This window comes from Sceloporus undulatus, chromosome 3 (genome assembly GCF_019175285.1).
Source record: "Sceloporus undulatus isolate JIND9_A2432 ecotype Alabama chromosome 3, SceUnd_v1.1, whole genome shotgun sequence".
Lineage (NCBI taxonomy): Eukaryota > Metazoa > Chordata > Lepidosauria > Squamata > Phrynosomatidae > Sceloporus > Sceloporus undulatus.
Window position 1 is genome coordinate 30,840,388 of NC_056524.1, and position 21,293 is coordinate 30,861,680.

Here is a 21,293-nt window from a genome sequence, read left to right on the forward strand (position 1 = left end):
GGGGGGGGGGGCGAAGCCAATAATTAAATAATATAGGACAACATTTTCAAATGTAGGACACATTTTTTAAAAATGGAGGACATGTGAAAAATTTTGATGATTTTTAAAAAATGTTAACCTAAATGCATGTTTCTTAGGCATGATCAAAATGGAGGACATTTGGGCATTATTCCTAGACAGATGGCAGAAATGTACTTCCCTTTCTGGCCAACCCCCCCCTCCCCCCATTCCAAACAGTACATTTCAGCATTGAACATGGCTTTACTTAAGATAGCAATCTCTTGCATATTTCAGAGGCTTATCGCATAACCAAACTCTTTGGGTTTCACACTGAACATGGGTTCACATGGCTATGCATATTGAACATGTCAAGGTGGTTTCACAGTTCTTGCACCAAGTGTACTTCACAGAAGTGTGTACTTGGTCAAGGGACCTTGGTTTTTCTTCACTGCGCATGAGTTTGTAAAAATCACAGCAATTTACATTGACCTTGCCTCAGAGGCTTTCTGATATCAATATCATCATTAAAGAACCAAAAACACACAGAAAAGGCACTTTGGAAAGTCACACTCTCTTGGCTTCAGAAACAGTGCGTGCATGCCTCTCAAGCTGACTCATATCATCATCATCATCGTCACCACCACACTATCACTGTCAAAACAAGGGAGACTTGTTAGCATTAAAAGCACCCAAAACACACTTTGGAAGGTGACACTCTCTCGGCTTAAGAAACAGTGCATACATGCTTCTCAAGCTGACTCATATCATCATCATCATCATCATCATCATCACCACACTATCACTGTCAAAACAAGGGAGACTTGTTAGCATTAAAAGCACCCAAAATAAAAATTTAAAAAAACTTGAGGCCTCTGGCCACTCACCACCTCTTCCTTCCTCCTCTTCCTCCTCCTCCTTCTGCTCCCCCTCCTCCTCTTCCTCCTTCTGCTCCCCCCTCCTCCTCTTCCTCCTCCCCCCTCCTCCATGCGCCGCACGGCCTGGGGGCGGGGCGGAGGAGGCAGAGGAGAAGGAGGTGGGCGAGGCGGGGAGGGCGGTGCGGGGGCTTCCCCCTTTGCCTCCTCTGCCCCAGGCCACACGGCCCTCCTCTTCCTCCTCCGCGCAGTGGAGGAGGAGGAGGGCAGCGCGGTCGCGCGGCCCAGGAGGAGGTGGAGGAGAAGGCGGTGGCAGGACCGGCTGGTTGCCGACCCCTGTCTTAGGGGCTCCACCATAGAAATTGATTCTAAAAAGGGCTCTGCGAGTCAAAAGGGTAGGGAACCCCTGCTTTAGAACATGTACCAGCATCTTTTTCAGTTAAGAGCAGTTTAAAAAAACAAAACAGACATTCTAGTGACCATTTTTAAATAGTCAATGAGGACGTTGCATGTAATTATTGTATAGACAGCCCTCTTTGTCCACTTCTGTGAGAGAGTCCACAAATCTGATGGACAGATGCAGAAAGTTCTTCCTATAAGCTCTTTCAGTGCCTAAATTTTTGACTTCACAAGTAGCCATGTTTTTTTAAATTTTATTTTTTAATGATCTTTATTAAAAATACAATAAACATACATTCAATAAAACCTATGAAAAAAGAAAAAAAGGGAAGAAAAGAAAAGAAGTCTTCTGAAACGAATAGGAAACAGAATAAATTACATGAAAATTAATCTTAACAAAGAGTACATATCATACTAATTATAATACCAAATATCGGTTAATTCTAAAGTACTTATCCAACATAATCTTCTTAACTCAACTCAACCTTTGTTTACTTTGAGGGTTTCTTCTTTCCTGTTGAAGTTGTCTAGGTGTTTGTGGATTTCAGTGGCTTCCCTGTTCATTCTGACCAGTTGTTGGCATGGTCCAGAGTGTTTTCAAGTAGTATTTTGTGTCCAAGATGGTTTATAACATGTTCTGCTACTGCTGGTTCTTATGTTCCTTGATTCTTGTTTGAACACTGTGTTTGGTGGTCCCTATGTAGACGTGTCCGCAGCTGCATGGTATGCAGTAAACTTCTGCAACCATGAGAGGGTCTCTCCAGTCCTTCGCTCTGCACAGCATTTACTGGATTTTCTTGGTTGGTTTGTAGAACATTTGGAGGTTGTGCTTCCTCACCAGTTTCTCTGTTCTGTCTATGACTTCTCTGATGTATGGTAAAAATACCTTCCCTTTGGGTAATTTATCTTCGCTTCTATGGGTTTTTCTGGGTTTGGCAGCCCTTCTGAGCTGAAGTAACCATTAGCCTGTAGAGCCCAGTGTAAGTGCTTCAATTCATCTTCCAGAAAGTGAGGTTGACAGATCCTTTTTGCCTGGCCTACCAGTGTTTTTATTGTGCTTTTTTGTCCTGGGTGGTGGTTGGAGTTCTCATGTAGATATCTGTGCATGTGTGTAGGTTTTCTGTATACTGTGTGGCCCAAACGTTGGTTTGCTGAACTTCTAGGGTCTCCAGCACAACTCTACAGTCAACTTCTGGCAGTGTTGTGCAGGAAGACTTAGAGATTCCTAGAGAGAGCATATTAATCAAAACAGCAAAAAATCAAAGCTGCAAGTGTGGAAGGCCAACTGTAATGCTATTTCTGTCACCACACCAGGTAAGAATGAAGATTAGAACACATCCAAACAAATAAATGCATGGAACCTCAGAATGTATGATCAGACTTATTTACATTTAAAGTCTGATTAGTTGAGCATGATCTGAATTATTGGGTAACATATTTTTAGTTGAATTCTATATATGTTCTTCAGCATAGTTTTACTAGTACTAAACTTTGAAGGGAGTTCGCTCACATGGCCAGCGTCTTCTAACATCAACCATGCTAGTTTTAAAGAGCTGTAGTCCAATAATATCGGGGGGGGGGGGGTTGCATCAAACTGGGAGATACTGGTATTCACTGTGTTTGATAAGTTTGATATAGAAAAGAAGTTGGTAAAATCTCTGTTCTGAAAAACTAGGTGCTTAGTCTGATTGTAGATCTGACTTGAAAGTTACAGGCAGCAATAAGTATACTACATCTACAGTTAAATTGGAAAGAGGGAAAATGTTTTTATCTAAGACAGGTTTGAAAGCCATTGCTAAAAAGACTGGAATCGGATAAGCAAGATTGAATGAAAATTGGAAAATAAATTGGATATTCTGGAAAACAAACTTGTTAACTGATAAGATACAGAAAGATGTAATAGTCTGAGGTGATAAATTAGCTATATAAGAGCAATTATCTATGCAAGAGCAATTATTATATACATTAACAATCCAGGTTGTAAACTTTGACTGACAAAATAGTCTTACCATTGAAGGTGTCCCTGAGAGGATAAGAGGTAGGAACAGTTACTTGAATAATACAAAATCAACAGTAAGCTCTTCTTGGTTGTCTTTAATGATGTGCTAGCCTTGCATAGTATACAGAAGTTACAGAGCTTGGTAATATGGATAATTATCGCAACAGGGCTATACAAATTGATCTGAAATTGCCGTGTGTGTGTGTGTGTGTGTGTGTTTCATAAATGGCTTGTGTTACTTCTGGTTGTAGATGCAGGACAGAGGCTCTGAAAAAAATTAATTTCAACTATTGAGATGTCAAATAAGGAGACCTGAAGTTCTGGTCTTACTTATTTGAGAAGCTTTTTTTAATCTGTGGCCTTTGCTAAGATATCTTCCTGTATCCTAGGAGTTTAGCATTCAAACGTTATTGCCCAAATTGTTTTATTTTTAAATTTGGATTTGATGGAAATGTTTATACAATTTCTTGATATATAACTATTGAAATATATCTTTGAATTATATATCCAATTAAATGGAAACTCTGAACACTTGTGGCTTCTTGGTGTAGCTTCATAATTCATTTCTCATTGCAAGTTATGCCATGATGTCGTATTATGCTTGGCAGTGTGGAGATATGAGTAAGGATGGACATTATGTTTGGCCTAGCCATTAGGAAAGGAAAATAAGTTGCTGGTCCCATAATTGATTTGTCACAGAACTGTGTATATATGCACATATTGATGTATTTGTACAATATTCTTGGACTAGTAGGATGTTCATTGTACAGTAATGTGAAAACCTAGTGTAACATAGAAATAGTTCAATTTTTGTAGTATTACCATATTATTAATTTTTCATGATGCAGGTTGGTAAATTAATTGATATGGTTTAATTCAGTTCAACAACTTACATGTAACTCTGGACGAGGATTTCTTGCAAATACTATCAGTTAATGTAAATTTGCCATAATAGACATATGTTTGTATAATTTAAGGCAGAAGGTTGGACTGAAACAAGAAATTGTATAAATACACAAAGCACCATATTAAAGAAGATAGAATTTTGATCTTAATTGGTTCTTGGTTCTGCATCATTGGTATGGACACTCTGGAACAAGCAAAGGAAAGATTAGCTACCTTTTGGAAATAATCAGTTAGATTAAAATGTACTGGAAATAATCAGAAGATTAATGTGAATTGTAATCTATTTGGAAATGAAGAAGAAATTTAAGGCTCACAGTAATTTTTTAAAAATGCATTCAGAAACAAGAGAGGTGATGTAGAAGGTGAGAAGTCACTATATTGAGTCCCTTGAGTCCCTTTATTGGGAGAAAGGCGGGATATGAGAAAATAAAATAATAATAAATGCCCAAAAGTGAATTAGAGAACAAAACATGAGAGTTTGAAGCTCCCTGAATCTGTCTCATTCATTTGTTCAGTACTGGAAGCACACAAGCATCTAGCAATAAACAAAAGTTGGATATCCATCTTTTTGTGAAATACAGTACTGATTTTGACAAATGTTTCTGCACACAGAGAGGGTGCTGCATATTCTGCCCAAAAATATATTAATGATATTGTTAGTGTTAGATGGCCTAATGGTGCCATTCACTATTTTTAACTCTCTTTTAGTCAGGAGCACACATCTTATTGAAACAGTATTGTAGCTTTCTTTCAACCCATACAGTCATGCATATCCTTTTCCAAATCTGTTTTTCTGTAGTTCATTTATATTTATGCTGTCCTTGTAATGATATCAGATTACATCTGTTCCTATCAACGTTATTTTCATTCACTCATCAAAGCCACTTTGAAGTACTTTTATCTAGCATTTTATGCTATCTTGAAGTAGTCACCTTCACTGTTATGACAATATTTTGAGGGGAAAATACTGTACATACTCATATGTTAGGCTACTTCAAAGTATTGTACTCTGAACTATTGGTGTCATCTTTTCTCTGCAGACCAGTAGTAATTTGTTCTTAAAACTGGTTTGTGAGTCTAGAAAGTCTGTCCTGGGTATGTTTTACTCTGCTAAAATATTGTAATTAATTATCATTTTCTGTAGGTTCATAAATGTACAATAAAATATCAATGTAGCTTTACAGTACTTTTGAAAATAATTGCACAACCTGTTTTATTTCTCACTTAAAAGAATTTCCAAAAGCAGATACTGATGAGAAAACGATGTTTTGTGTACAAAGGAGAGATAAAAAGATCATTGGACAAGAAAGAAAGAAATATATGCAGTGAGTCTTTATGACCCAAACAAGAATTTATGTTTTTAAAAGTATATAGGGTAACTATTACAAGAGTGGAGTGATTGATATATTCACACTGAACATTAAAGTAGAGGTATTTGCCTAATTTCAAAATGAAGATTCAGTTTTGTGCAGAATTAAGGGTTTTCCACATTTGCAATATTTCTGTGGAGATATCCAAAATACTCCTATGTGGTGCATCACTTTCTGTACTTGGCTAATGTAGGAAGTTGGAGAGGCAGCGAGCAATAATATTTTTCCACTGTGGATTTTGGATTGGAACTTTTCATACTTACTTGAGTGAGGGGAGTTTTTGTAAGGAAGTTTTTTTTTGAAAAGGAGAATTTAAATTGGCAAGAAAATTTATTTCACTGCTTGTATGGCCTTAATACAGATTAATAATCAATAGGCATTACCACTATAATCCACTGCATTTTGATTTAAAATTGGAAAAAGAAAGCTGCTAATTTCAGGGGAAATGTTTAGGTTTATCTTGGTATATGTATTGTATATTTATTTTTTTTCCACAGAAACCTGCTAATATTTTAGTTATGGGTGAAGGTCCTGAGCGAGGAAGAGTAAAAATTGGTATGTTTATATCTTTGATAAGTCCCAGTGTAGCATTTAAGACAGAATGTTCTTAAGGTTTCATTGTTAGGTTAATACTGCTAACTCTTGCTGGATCACAGATGAAAGTTCATCAAATGAAGAGAAGTAAAATCTGTTAAAAGTGAAGAAAGATAAAATAATATGGAGGGGTTGAGAAAAAAGGATAACCCAAAATTGCCCTCTCTTTCACTAAAAATCTAATTTTGAGTTAGTATAGAAATTGAAAAAAATCAACAATAAAATCAATATTAGTGACAGAATTGTTCAGTTAGATCAGATCTTCAGATGTAAGAAACATAAAGGCATCAGTAAGGGGAATTATTCAAAACAGCAAGTTTTAAAATGGGGAAGAATTCATTAATACTGGACAACTTTCTGGTATGAAATTTCTCTTTAATGTAGAAATTCCATATATTATAAAAAGATTCTAAAATAATTAAATTTAACTCTAATATAATAGTAAATCTCACTTCATAGTATGATGCCCCAACATTTCAGTTACACGTTGGTGTCCTAGGGACATACATGTGTTCACCAGGAGAAGCCTAATGTACATCCTGGATTTGAAAAGCTAATTTACCTAGAAGTCAGCATTTAAAATTGTTCCTGTTTCATTCCTTCCAAGTAATGTTCTAAAATGATTTGCTTGTAATATACATAAAACTGTATAATCACATTTTTCAATTGTATGAGACTGTTCATGAACAGTCTGCTAAAAGCAGAAGTTGTGATTCTTACTGGTCCTGCATTGTTTCCTCTTTGAAGTCAATGACTATTTGTTCATTCAGTTCAAAAGGAATAGAATTCATCTGGTGTGGAGCACTTGACTACTTAAAGGTTTGTAAATATACAATGTTGCTAACCCTGGTGGACATGCAGTCCTCTTGTCAGCAGAACATGAGTGACAGAATGGTAGGCCAATGGTGCCTGTTGTGATAGCTTATCTATGATTACTTGGGAATTGACTCCCTACTCTCTTTGCAAGAAATAACTATTGACAGTGTCCTGGAAAAAACGTTTGCTCTCTAAAATGGTTGGACGTGAAATGGTTGCACATTAAAGAGCCACTCTTTCAATCCTGTTGAGCTAGTACCAATAATGACAGGATTTATTTCCAGAAGTGTGATAAAGTAGGTGTGGGACCCTAGCACATCCTTCTGACCAAAAGAGGGATTTAAAAGGCAGCTAGAACTTAACAAAGGAGGACGTTACATAGCAAACTAGAGTTGGCTGGCTCTACATGTAGTAACTCTGCCTTCTGCCCCACAAGCCACAGTGAATATCAGTCATCACTGTGATAAACCTGAAGACTTTTAACTTTATTTTGATGAACAGCCAAAATATTTAGATTTCACTGCTGATGTTTTTCAAACCCAGGTGTTTATATTCAAAAACTCCCCTTTTCTCTCTATGAAGCCATAGAGGCTATATCAGTGTGTTTGTTTTGTGGACTATTTTTTCACTTTTAAAATGAAGCATAACAAAATATTAAATAGCGCTGTGTAAAGAAACAAATGCTTTCAGCTTGTAGAGCAAAGTGAACAGAGTTTATCTCTAGTGAAAACATAAGGTCTGGAACGTTTCTTTTAGAAAAAACATTTAAGCTTCATAAAAGCTGGCTCAATTCTTGATAAGCCCTGCAATAACTACTTCAGACTTTCAGGCCTAATAGATTTGTGCCATACAAGGCATTGTTTGCACCTATGTTGTTAAATAACAATAAAAGTGAAATGCTTTAGTGTGGATGTAACCTGTTGTTGTTTAAGAGTACAGGTGCAAACACACATGGGCTCTAATATGGTAAATTCTTCCAAGTATATGAAAACTGTTGGGGCAGGATGATGTAGCAGAAATTGAGAATTTTTGGCCTAAAGGAAATTCAGGTATAATAGACAAGAATTTTTATTAAAGGTACCACTTGTATCAGTTTCCTTAGTTCACTGAGATGAAAATATACTAGCTGTCTTATTGCCTGCATTCCTAAGAATTGGATTTTGTTTGTCAGATTATCTATTTGGCTTGTAAGAATTGGAAAAAAATTCAGCCAAATATTCACATGCTTCATTTTCCCATCTACCGTATATGTTTTTTAAAAATTGTACCATGTAAGTTGGACTTTTCTGAGGGATAATCAGCATTGATTCAGAGCACTGGTGAATTCTGATTGAGAGCGCATGGTAATTATGATCTAATAATGTTGTGCTTTCTATGCAATGCTTTAAAACAAACTCAACAGGAGCTCTTTAAAGTTACCCTGAGAAGCCATTCTGCCACTGTGTTACATTTGAGCTCATATAATTCATAGTAATCAGCCTCTGCTCTAATGTTTAAAGTACCTTTCCCTCCTCCTTTTTCAGCTGACATGGGCTTTGCCCGACTATTTAATTCACCTTTGAAGCCTTTAGCTGATTTGGATCCAGTAGTTGTAACATTCTGGTATCGAGCTCCAGAATTATTGCTTGGAGCAAGACATTATACCAAAGCTATTGGTGAGTAATATAGTATTCATTAGTTTACTTGATTTATCAACATTGCATTTTATAAATTAATTTCATTTCATAGTAGCTTCTTTGTTTGCTTTGTACCTACAGAAATATATAGTCCTAGACTTTGGGGATCTTAGTAAAGCACTTTGGTTTTTAGTATGATGGACCTTCTGTTACCTTTTTTGGTTGCTCAAATGTCATTATTCTTTATGAAGAAGGTTACAAATACTTTTAGTGCTCCCACCTGCCAAAAATATAGTTGCATTAACTGAGGTTAGATGAGAAATGTCCCTAATGTTTTATGCTTTACTAGATAGTGACAGAGAAGCTTTGCCTTTGATCCAGATTTGTGACCAGAATTATATGTCATGTCCTCTTTTGTGGTCTTTCTTCTAAACTAACCTGTTCCTAAAACACTTTAGCTTTCAATCTAGGAAGGATTCTATGCTTTAACCTCTGGAACATTTTTTTTTTTTTTGCCTTTCATTGAACCTCTGGACAGATTTGGGATAGCAAGAGTGGGTAGGACAGGTAGGGGAATCCATTGCATATGGGATGTTGGATGTAGCTCTAAGGGTATGAACATAAACTCGTTATTATATTGTTGACATTTATATGATAAATTCTGTATCTTGTAGTGTGTACACCCCTTCTTGGGGGCGGAACAGATGGGCATGAAGGGGCAGCTTGAAGCCACCCCACCCAAGATGCCTCGGGGCCACGGCAAGCACACACTGTGTCCCAATCCACCAGGAGTCCAGCCCAAATAGGAGTGGAAAAGATCTGCTCCTATTTGAGCCGGATTTAAGGTGCCCCACTGCAGCTACAGGGCGGTTTCTGGGTGTGTGGCGTCTAAATGCCATGTCCCCCAGATGTCTTGAAGCTGACACCATCTGCTCCTATTTGGGACGTGTTTAAGGTGCCCCACCGCAGCTACAGAGCAGCTTTCAGGTGTGTGGCATCTAAATGCCATGCCCCCCAGATGTCTTGAAGCTGACACCATCTGCTTCTATTTGGGCCGGGTTTAAGGTGCCCCATCACAGCTACAGGGCGACTTCTGGGTGTGTGGTGTCTAAATGCCATGCCCCCCAGATGTGTTGAAGCTGACACCATCTGCTCCTATTTGGGCCCACCGCAGATACAGGACGGCTTCCAGGTGTGTGGCATATAAATGCCCCCAAATGTCTTGAAGCTAACACCATCTGATTGACTGGGTGGCTTCAAGATGTCTTGGAGGTGTGTAGCGTGTAAATGCCATGCCCCCAAGCCTCTGGGAAACTGGTGTTTAGAGCCAGTCTGTGCCAGCCCTTATTAAACTATCTTTTTGAATTGATCAGACTTATTAAAATCAAAATGTTCTTCAAGGCAGCTCACAAATAGTGAAATATAAATATGAAAATCATAACAAAAAGTATGTTGCTCTTCATTCTTTGGCCTTAAATGTTGTAATTATTATATACATAAAAGATGCAGCAAAATTTGTTTTATTTAATTGAACCATTTTTATATTGCTTTTCAAGGTAGATCCTCCCAAGATGATTCAAGGAATAAAACTAGAAAATAAAAAGATTGTTAATCAGACCACTATTTGAAATGAGCAAAGCAGAATAAGTGTCCTTTCCACAATCTAATGTTTACTAGAGTTTTATGTCCTTGTGTTACTGCTGCTAGCTCCTAGGGCATTTCTACAGTGTTCATAGCATTATATTTGTAGCATTATATTCTACTTTAGCTGCCATGACGACATCCTATGGAAAACTGGGATTTGTAGTTTGGTGAGGTACTAGAGTTCTCTAGCTGAGAACTCTAAATTCCCCTACCTATGGTACATATGAAAAATAATGGCTATGGAGGATTTACATAAATTCAACCTAGATAACAAGGGAATTGAAATAGTCAAAGGTTTCCCATACTTTGGATCAGACATGGATCAGAATGGAGACTGAAGTAAAAAAATCAGAAGAAAACTAGGAATGGGAAGGGCAGATATGAAGGAATGAGACAAGATCCTAAAATGTAAAGATATACAACTGAACACTAAAATTAGAATCATCCAAGCCATTGTATTCCCATTACCAGTTATGGAAATGAGAGATGGATAGTGAAGAAAGTGGACAGAAAGAAAATTAATGTGGTGTGGTGCTGGAGTGGGGTGCTGAGAACACTGGCCAAAAAGAAAAAAACAAGCCTAAAATCTCTCTGGAAGCCAAGATGATCAGATTGAGGCTGTCATGAGAAAACATGACTCATTAGAAAAGACAATAAATGCTAGGAAGGGTAGAAGACAGTAGAAAGAGAAGAAGACCACAGGCCAGATGGATGGACTCAATCACAGTCACAGGCCTGAACCTGCAGGACCTGAGTGTTGAGGCTGAGAATAGGGGATCTTGGATATGTCTCATTCATAGGGTCACCATAAGTTGAGTTCGACTCAAAGTCAGTTAATAACAATTCTGCAAGTCCCTGGATTCCATAGAATGTTGCCATAACAGTTAAAATGGAATATTGTGTTATAATTGTGTGGTGTGAAAGGGTCCCTGGTAGATGAAGGACATAGGAAAATGTGGGGTGTTATGGCATTAGGACACATGCATGTTCAGCCAGGAGTTTGGGGAGCTGAATACTTGGCCATCATGAAAATCTCACCTTTACCAGAATATTAAGTGGGGCATAATTTTCTTTGACTTCACAGGAACTCAGGTCTCTTTTTTAATGCACAGAAATATGCTAAAGTCTTAAAATGCTAAGAGAGAAAGCCGTGAAACACATAGATTGCATGTTTAAATTTTTTTTATTTGTGTTTAGAAGGGGAAAGAATGTTAAAATTTGGATTTTATAGTTACATCTGGAATTTTGGTTACTATATGGGATTAAAGAAAATTTTGAAATAAAACTCAATTACAGTGGATATGTTGCTAGAAAAAAGGAAATGTTCAAATAATTTAAAAGCAGAGGGAAGTGCCATTAGAATTGAAGATAACTGTTTAAAAGCCTTGCTAGGCATTTGAACTCCAGTAAAATAGCCCACATAGTAATAATGAGCTTGTGCTAGACTTTTAAAAATAGCAATTTGTGATAATGTCAGTTGGTTTGATAAGAACTCTGAATTAGGTACTTACAGATTATTTTGGTTGAGCATGGCATAGTGTAAACTGATAAGACACGAGCTAAAATAGGAAGTGATAAAATTAACAAAGTAAAAGATTTGAATTATTTGCAAGAGCTTTAAAGAGCAATTCTCTGCTAAAGAAAGAGTTAAAAGAGCTGAAGTTTTGGAAGGCGTCACAACATTGTTCTGAAGGTTCTGTGGAAGCAAGTACATTTAATGCACATAAACTCTGTGGCTTGAGGAAAAAGGAAAAATCTTACCATAGAGACAGAGAATAAGCAGAAAAACATACCATATATACTCGTGTAAAAGTTGAGAAACTTAAGTCAAAAATGACCCAAAAAACCTGAGTCAACTTATACACGGATCAATATGGTACAATCCAAGCCTCTCCCCAGCTGGGCTGCCTCTGCAAGGGACAACCCAGCTGGTGAGAGGCTGGGAAGGGCAATCAATTGCCCTGCAGCAACTAGTCTCCCAGCTGGTTCCCTCCATAGGGGAAAGGCCAACTAGGGAGAAGCTGTGAAGGGTGACTGATTGCTCTGAAGCCTCTCCCCAGTCAGACTCCCTCCTTAAGTCTGACCCTCACCTTATCCACGAGTCATAAAAAAAGCTTAAATTTTAGCCCCAAAAGTTGACCTAGACTTATACACGAGATCGACTTATAGTCGAATATATATTGTATGTGAAGTCGAACGCTTTCACAGCTGACATCCATAGGTTTTTGTGGGTTTTTCAAGTTGTGTGGCCGTGTTCTGGAAGAATTTATTCCTGACATTTCACCAACATCTGTAGCTGACATCTTAGAGAATGCTGGCATGGAAGTATACAGTGTGTCCGCCTTATACACAGGCACGCCATACACAGCTTCCAGCATATGCTGGAAGCTGCACTGGAAAAACTCATCTCGCGCCCCAGAAGAAGTAATGGGGTGCATGCCTGTGGTGCATGCCCCACGGCATGCTGTGGGCACAAGCCCCATTACTTTTAATGGGGCTTGAGCATACACATTTTTCCCCTTACACAGGGAAGTCCGGAACAGATCCCTGTGTAAGGGAAGGGCGCGCTGGATATACTTAGGGTTTTCCCAAAAGTAATTCTGCTATTTGTTTATACTATTGCAGAAGTGGGTTGGTGAATTTAGAGGTTCTAGTGAAAGGTCAGGTAACCTCTTAGTGTTTTGCATTATTCTTATCAGTTTAAAATACTGTAGATGAAATTTGTAAAAGTTCAAGATATATAGTGATTCACTCCACTTAACAGTCAGTCAGTATGGTGATTTGTCTTGTTGCATTCTCTATATTTACTCTGTAAAACATTGATTAAACTAAAGGTGATATTATAATGGGAGGAAATAATTGGATCACAGTTACTTTGGGGAAATGGGCTCAAGGATAGGTATGATGCAGATTTTTTGCTGCTTGTGCTCGAAATGTTCTCTTTGACAAACAAGTCAAGAACATGTAAACCTGTTAATATGGATTGTACATTTCCCCCCAATAGGATCTCCTCCTGTTATAGAACATAGGGTAGAGTTTTTCAAATCTATTACCGTCAACTCTCCTTATACACAGATTTATTATCCATGGATTCAAGCATACATGGTTTGAAAATATTCAAAAAAAGTATGGATTCCTGATAGCAAACCTTGATTTTCCAGTTTGCTCTGCCATTGTATGTAATGGGACTCGAGCATCCACTGATTTTGTTATCCACAGGGGATCCAGGAAACAAATTCCAGTGGCCCCACTGTATTGGTCAGATCTTTGTATCTCCCCATACATTAGATCTCTTGCAGTCCCCGTGTAACTTGTTAACAGACAGTTTTTAAATACTGTGTTCTATTGATGACATAGCTGAGGTACTGAAATTCTGTTTTAAATTTAATGAGACATCTCCTGTAGAATATCATGTGCATTTCTGTTATATTATACTTTTTATAGTTCATATATAATGGCCTCTGGGTTTTTTTAAATAGTTCTTTTACTTTAGTAAAAGTGTGCCCACACCATATGCAGGCACATTATACACTGCCTCTAGCTTACGCGGGAGCCACACAACGATAAAAGCAATGGCGTGTACACCCATGGAGTGCATGCTACCATGAGCACGCGCCCCATTCTTTCCAGTAGGGTGCGAGCATAGACAGATTTCCCCTTACACAGAGGCATCCGGAACAGATCCTCCACATAAGGGGAGGGCCCACTGTATTAATTTTTTGTGGGGAATACATTTCAACTTATCATGGTGGATGAAGCTCATATTTTGGAAATGCTATGGTTTGAGCATTGGATTGGGACACTTAGAGACCAGGATTTAAATCCAGGCTTGGCCTTGGAAATCCACTGGGGAACCTTGGAAAAGCCATTCTCTTAGCCTCAAAGGATGGCAATAGCAAACTTCCTCTGAGAAACCTTGCTAAGAAAATCCACTCATAGGTTTGCCTTAGGGTTGCCATAAGCTGGAAACGATTTGAAGGCACACTACACACACACACTCTCTCTCTCTGCTGGAAGGGCAAAACATGGGGGATGCCTCTAGGGAATTGAAGAGTTCCCAAATACTAGAGGCAGATACTTGGAAAAATGTGATACAGAAGCAGAACTGTGAAGCACCATGTTGCAAGTTTGGAGGTCCACAACTGATTCAAAGCTCTTCCCTTAATCAATGATTGTGAGACATAGAAACAACAGCCTCCTCAGAAAGCATGGAAATCATCTTGGAGGATTATATGGATGGAAGTGCTAGTGTCAATTGTCAGAGGAAAATGAAATGTGGGATGGTGGTGGTTGTAGTAGTGGTAGTAGTAGTAGTAGTAGTAGATTCGCCATTGAGAAGAACAGAAGCAGTAGTATGCAGGCCTGTAACATGTTTTGAGAGTTGTGTTGTCTCACAGGATCAAAGATTCATTATGTATCAGAGAGACTGTTAAGACTTCTCAAGCCCACTGACCATTGCCCTTTCCTTCTCTTCTTCATGGAAGCAAATTATATTGCAAGATATCAACTTTAGTATATTGCAAGATACTGTAAAGGACCTTCAACCAAAGGTTATTACATCTCTACTTCCTGTTGAAGGACATGTCCAAAGAAGTGGGAGAAAAATACTAGAAACAAGCAACTGGCTCCACAGATGGTACCATCAGGAAATTTTACTTCTTAGAACATGGTATTTTCACAAAGAAAGGACTTCTTGCAAGAGATGGGTTGCATCTCATAGCAGTTGGTAAGAAAATGTTGGCTAGGAGTCTTACAAGAGTCAGCTGGAGAGAATGATCAACAGCTTTTGATGTCTTCACACAAATGCACAAACCATAGGAAATAAATGAAATGAATTCTTAACAAGGATGCCAAATGTGATTGCAATAGGCATCACTGAAACCTCATGGGATACGTTTCATGATTGGAACATAGTAATGGAGCAGTATGACTTATTCCAGAGAAACAGACCAAATGGGATAGAAGGAGGTGTGGCATTATACAGCGCGCCTGTGTCATACGCGGGCGCGCCTTACGCGGCTTGAGCATATGCGCATTCAATTGAATTGGCGCGCGCGCCCGTTGCGCCACCGCGCCGCCGTGCATGAGCCCCATTGTTTATGACAGATCCCAGCGTAAGGCGAGGGCCCACTGTATGTCAAGAATGTGTACATCTATGAGGAGATCTGTGACTTAGAACATGGAGAGTTGGGAGTATTTGGGTAAAAACTAAAGGCAAGAGAAACAACAGTAACACCATTGTGGGATTCTACAATAGGCCTTCAAGACAGACTGAGGATTTGGATGGTGCCTTTCTAAAACTGTCAAAAAGAAGACATGTAATAATGGGATACTTCACCCAGCCTGATATTTGTTTGAAGTCAATAATGTTTGTCAAGAATGTAAGGTCCAACACATTCTTCTCTATTCTTGCAGACAATTTCATTGTCCAGAAAGAGGAGACAACAAGACAATCAACTGCTTTGATTTAATTTGTCAACAGTGCACATGTAGTGGTATCCTTGGTGGGAGCGACCACATTATCTTGGAATTTGTTATACAGAGGAAAGGGAAAGACACTCAAGAAAACTGATAGCCAGTACTTGTAGGCAAGATGTCAGAAAAGCTAAAGTTCAGAATGAGTTCAGGCTTACTAGAGAGGTTAAAAATAATTAAAAGGGTTGGTGGAGGCTTTTTTTTGGCTGTGTACAAAGGAAGAGGAAGAACAAGTACTGTATAAGTCTAGAAATTTAGGTTAAAAAATTGACAAAAAACCCTGAGTCAACTTATCCACAAGTCAATGTAAATACTACATTTTAACTCTTCTTTAAAAGAAGGAAACATCCTCTTGTCAAAGGCAATGGTATAATCTGTCCTGGAAGCACCGATCCCCTCTACTTTCTCATCCACCCAGACTTAGGAGTGAGCACAAAGAGCTATGTCTGCTGGAGAGGTTAAGAACAATAAAAAAGGCTTTTTTGGATATGTCCGCAGCAAAAGGAAGAAGAAGGAAACGGTAGGGCCACTTCGTGGAGAAGATGGCAAAATGCTAACAGAAGACAGAGAAAAGGCAGAATTACTCAACACCTTCTTTGCCTCAGTCTTCTCAGAAAAAGAAAAGGGTGCTCAACCTGAGGATAATGGAGCAGAGGACAGAATAGGGGAATTTCAGCACAGAATAAGTAAAGAGAGAGTAGAGGAACACCTTATTAATCTAAATGAATTTAAGTCTCCGGGACCAGATGAACTCCATCCAAGGGTATTAAAAGAACTGGCAAATGTAATATCGGAGCCATTGGCAATAATCTTTGAAAACTCCTGCAAAACAGGAGAGATCCCAGCAGACTGGCGGAGGGCAAATGTTGTCCCCATCTTCAAAAAGGGGAAAAAAGAGGATCCCAACAATTATCGTCCAGTTAGTCTGACATCAGTACTAGGAAAGATTCTGGAGCAGATGATTAAACAGAGAGTCTGTGAACATCTAGAAGGCAATGCCATAATCACAAAAAGTCAACATGGGTTTCAGAGAAACAAGTCATGCCAGACAAACCTAATCTCTTTCTTTGATAAAATTACCAGCTTGGTAGATGAAGGGAATGCTGTGGATGTAGTATATCTTCATTTCACTAAGGCCTTTGACAAGGTTCCCCATGACATTCTTGCAAACAAGCTTGTAAAATGCGGGCTAGACAAAGGAACTGTTACATGGATTTGTAATTGGTTGACCGGCCGAACCCAAAGGGTGCTCAACAGCCGCCCTGATCGAAGGAAGGTGCGGGATATAAATAAAAACTTTATTATTATTATAATTTAACAATGGCTCCTTTTCATCCTGGAGAGAAGTGACCAGTGGGGTCCCACAGGGCTCTGTCCTGGGCCCAGTGCTATTCAACATCTTTATCAATGACCTGGATGACAGAATTGGGAGCATACTTATCAAATTTGCAGATGACACCAAATTAGGGGGAATAGCTAATGCCCCAGAGGACAGGATCAAGATTCAAAATGACCTGAATAGACTAGAAAGCTGGGCCAAAGCTAACAAAATGAAATTCAACACAGAGAAATGTAAGGTATTGCACTTAGGGCGGAAAAATAAAATGCACAGATATAGGATGGGTGACACCTGGCTGAATGAAACTACCTGTGAAAGGGATCTAGGAGTCCAAGTAGACCTCAAGTTGAACATGAGTGAACAGTGTGATGCGGCAACTAAAAAGGCCAATGCTATTTTAGGCTGCATCAATAGAAGTATAGTGTCTAGATCAAGAGAAGTAATAGTGCCACTCTATTCTGCTCTGGTCAGGCCCCACCTAGAATATTGTGTCCAGTTCTGGGCACCACAATTCAGAAAGGAAATTGAGAAACTGGAGCGTGTCCAAAGGAGGGCGACAAAAATGGTGAAGGGTCTGGAAACCATGCCCTATGAGGAACGACTTAGGGAGCTGGGGATGTTTAGCCTGGAGAAAAGAAGGTTAAGAGGTGATATGATAGCCCTGTTTAAATATTTGAAAGGATGTCATATTGAAGAGGGAGCAAGCTTGTTTTCTGCTGCTCCAGAAAACAGGACCCGGAACAATGGATGCAAGCTCCAGGAAAAGAGATTCCACCTGAACATTAGGAGGAACTTCCTGACAGTAAGGGCTGTTTGACAGTGGAACACACTCCCTCGGAGTGTAGTGGAATCTCCTTCCTTGGAGGTCTTTAAGCAGAGGCTGGATGGCCATCTGTCAAGGATGCTTTGATTTGGATTTCCTGCATGGCAGGGGATTGGACTGGATAGCCCTAGTGGTCTCTTCCAACTCTATGATTCTATGATTCTATGAATGTTGTAAGTTCTTTGACATTGGCCTGTTACAGACTGCCAAAATAAAGCTGCTTCGGGTCTCTTTGGAGGTATGCTGTTTAAATGAAGCATGCATCCTAAGAATCCGGAAGCTGCACCAAAGCTGCACTCCGGTGCTTAGGACTGGAGTGTGGCTTTGGCGCGACCTCCAGACTCTTAGGACCCATGCATCATTTAAATAGCATACAGTACCTCCAAAGAGACCCGAAGCAGCTTTATTTTGGCAGTCTGTAACAGGCCATTGTTTAGCTTTCCATCATCCTTTAGATCCTTTGCTATATGCCCCTAAGTTTTACCCTTGACTTATCTACAGGTCATAGAAAAATCCATAATTTTGGCCCCAAAACTTGCCCTCAACCTATACATGAGGTCGACTTATAGTCGAGTATATATGGGGTAAATGGAAATGCTAATGAAAAACAGAGAGAAGACCTAGCTGTTCAATACCTTTTTTTTTTACTTCAGTCTTCTCCCAAATGGTAAATTTTGTTCTACCTGCTGAAAATATAACAAAAATGCAGTAAGGACTGCAGCCTAGAACAGGTCAAGAGGTAGTGAAGGGTTATCTAACTACTGTAAATGAATTCAAGTTTCCAGAACCAGATGAACTTCCAAGAGTACTGAAGGAACTTGCAGATATACTCTCAGAGCCAGTGTCAATAATCTTTGAGAATTCTTGGAAAACAAGAGAATTCCCAAGAGATTAGGGGAGGACAAATGTTGTCCCCATCTTCAAAAAAGGGGATCCAAACAATTACGGACCAGTCAGCTTGATATCAGGAAAGATTCTAGAACAATTCATGTAACAGTCTGTGCACACTTAGAAAAGGATGCTATGATTACTCAGAGCAAGCATGGGTTTCTCAAAACCAAGTCACACCAAACTAATTTCGTGGTGTATTAATTGTTGTTTTTCTGACATTTAACATGTTTGCTAGATCAGAGTAGTGCTGTGGGTGTGGTATATTTTAATTTTCAGTAAGGCTTTTGACAAGATCTTGTTGGGGCATATAAAATCAGGATTCAACATGCAGCATGCAGAAGACATACGCTAGGAACAGGAACACCACAGGAAGGTCTCTGCTGTGAAGCTGCAGGCTGCAGAGAAAAAATCCTCCCAAGCAGAAGCTACTGGCTAGACAAAAAACTGCTGGACTGCTGAGTACTCACACAGAGGTTTTAATCTTGGTTTCAGTATATACAACAAACTGTCAAAGTGCTTTGCCAGACTCCTATCTACAATATAAGCACCACAAGCATTCAGCTCACACACTTTTATACAGTTACCCCTCCTGCGGCTTGAGTCCATCCCACTACTGGTATGTCACCCAGTTTCCTGTCACCTGACAGCTGTGAGTCTGGAGAATTGAAGCAAGCTGGCTTCACCTCCTGCCCCTCTGTCATCAGCTTCCTGTGATTCAAGACCCTTTAAATGTTGAGTCATCGTGTCTTCCGACTGAACTCGGATTACTCCTTCACCTTTGTTCCAGTTTCAGGCCATAGCCACAACTATGATATTTTCTGCCCAGAATGCATTTTACTCTGACAGATCTCCTATTATATTCTTGCTGGCAAGCTGATCAACGGTGGTCTAGACAGTGCAACTGTTAAGTAGATTTGTAATTGACATTGACAGAGCCAACTCAAGAGTGCTCACCAACCTGGTGGTGGTTGTAGTTTGTCATCATCATCATTTATTTATATAGTTGTCATAACTTGATAGGTGACTTGAAGGTGTCTACATATGTGTATACACATGGCATGCAATCATATATTCAGTTGGCCCTCCATATCCACAGATTTTTTATTTACAGATTCAACCATCTACAGCTTGAAAATATTCCAAAAAGATATAAATTTCCAAAAGCAAACCTTGAATTTGTTATTTTATATTGGAGACAGCATTTTACTATGCTGTGTTATTTAATGGGACTTGAACATCCACAGATTTTGGTATGCACAAGTGCTTGTGCTACCAAACCCCAGCAGAAAGCGAATTCACACCCATCCACCATGTATACTCAATTATAAATCGATCTCATGTATTAATCTAAGGCAGGTTTTGAGACCAAAGTGAAGGATTTGGTATGACCCATGAATAAGTCAAGGGTAAATCTTTGGGGCATGTAACAAAGGATATAAAAGGCAAAGCAAATGATAACAATGCCAAAAACTTACAAAAATTAACTTTAATGTGGTAACGTTGCTTGATTTAAACACAGAAAAACTGGCAAACATATACAGATGTCTTATTCAAATCCTTCAAATCCTGATTCCTTTTGGCACTCATCTGAGGAGGAAGCCTCAACAGAAACTGCCATCATTTCCCCACCCAAGCATTCAAAAAGATCAGAAGCTATGCCATAGCAGAGAGACTAGAGGGGTTGGGTGCTCCTTTTAGGTGCTTCCAGGATGGACTAAGCTCTCACCTTTTACCAGAGAGAGCAGAGAGACTAGGGGGGTTGGACTGGATGGCCCTTGTGGTCTCTTCCTACTCTGTGATTCTATGATAATGGGAATTTAGCATCCACAGATTTTGGTGTCCATGGGGGGTCCTGGAATGAAATCCCGGCAAGGGCCCATTGTATAACTACAATGTATGAGGCAATACTGTATAAAAAAAACATAATGCAGCCGACTCTTTTCTACTGCTGAGCCTAGGCATAATGGAGCTGTGCCTGCCTGTTCTTCTCTCCCTGAGAGCCCTCTGCTGTGGCTGTTGGACTGGAAGGAGAGCGTTTCATCAGCTGCTAGGGCAAGGCATGATGGTTGCTTTTCATACTAAAAAGAAGTTACTAATGGGATGCTTCAGGTTTCTGCCTTCAGCCTGTGGTTGTTCAGCATCTTTATAAATGAATTAGATGATCTATAGCATATTGACCAAATTTGCAGGTGACACCAGATTTGTGGGGCAGAGTTGCTTATCACCCAGGGGGCAGGATCAGATTCAAAATGACAGGTTGGAGAGCTGGGTCAAAACTAACAAAATAAATTTAACAAGGATAGATGTAAGGTGCTACAACTAGGCAGGAAAAATGAAATTCAGTATACTAGATGGATGACGGCTGGCATGAAAGTAGAACATGTGAAAAGGATCTAGAGGTATTAGTAGACTGCAAATTGAATGTGAATCAACAGTGTAGTGTGGTGATCAAAAATGCCAGTGCAGTTCTGGGCAGCATCAACAGGAGTATGGTGTCCAGATCAAGGAAAGAAATAGTCCCACTCAGTTCTGCTTTGGTCAGACCTCAC

General features: G+C 39.3%; 1 protein-coding gene across 6 annotated transcripts in view; it reads left to right on the forward strand.

The window, feature by feature from the left end:
* The window catches only part of CDK8 (cyclin dependent kinase 8), an 82,177-nt gene that overhangs the window by 42,819 nt on the left and 18,065 nt on the right, over window positions 1–21,293 (forward strand). For 4 of the 6 annotated variants that reach the window (XM_042458674.1, XM_042458672.1, XM_042458673.1 and 1 more), the window contains 2 exons: window positions 6,044–6,101; window positions 8,480–8,611. In XM_042458674.1, coding sequence (XP_042314608.1) covers window positions 6,044–6,101; window positions 8,480–8,611 — 190 coding nt within the window. Of the gene's footprint in view, window positions 1–5,407; window positions 5,502–6,043; window positions 6,102–8,479; window positions 8,612–21,293 lie in introns of all 6 variants that reach the window. The other 2 variants (XM_042458677.1, XM_042458678.1) reach the window with 2 other exon arrangements.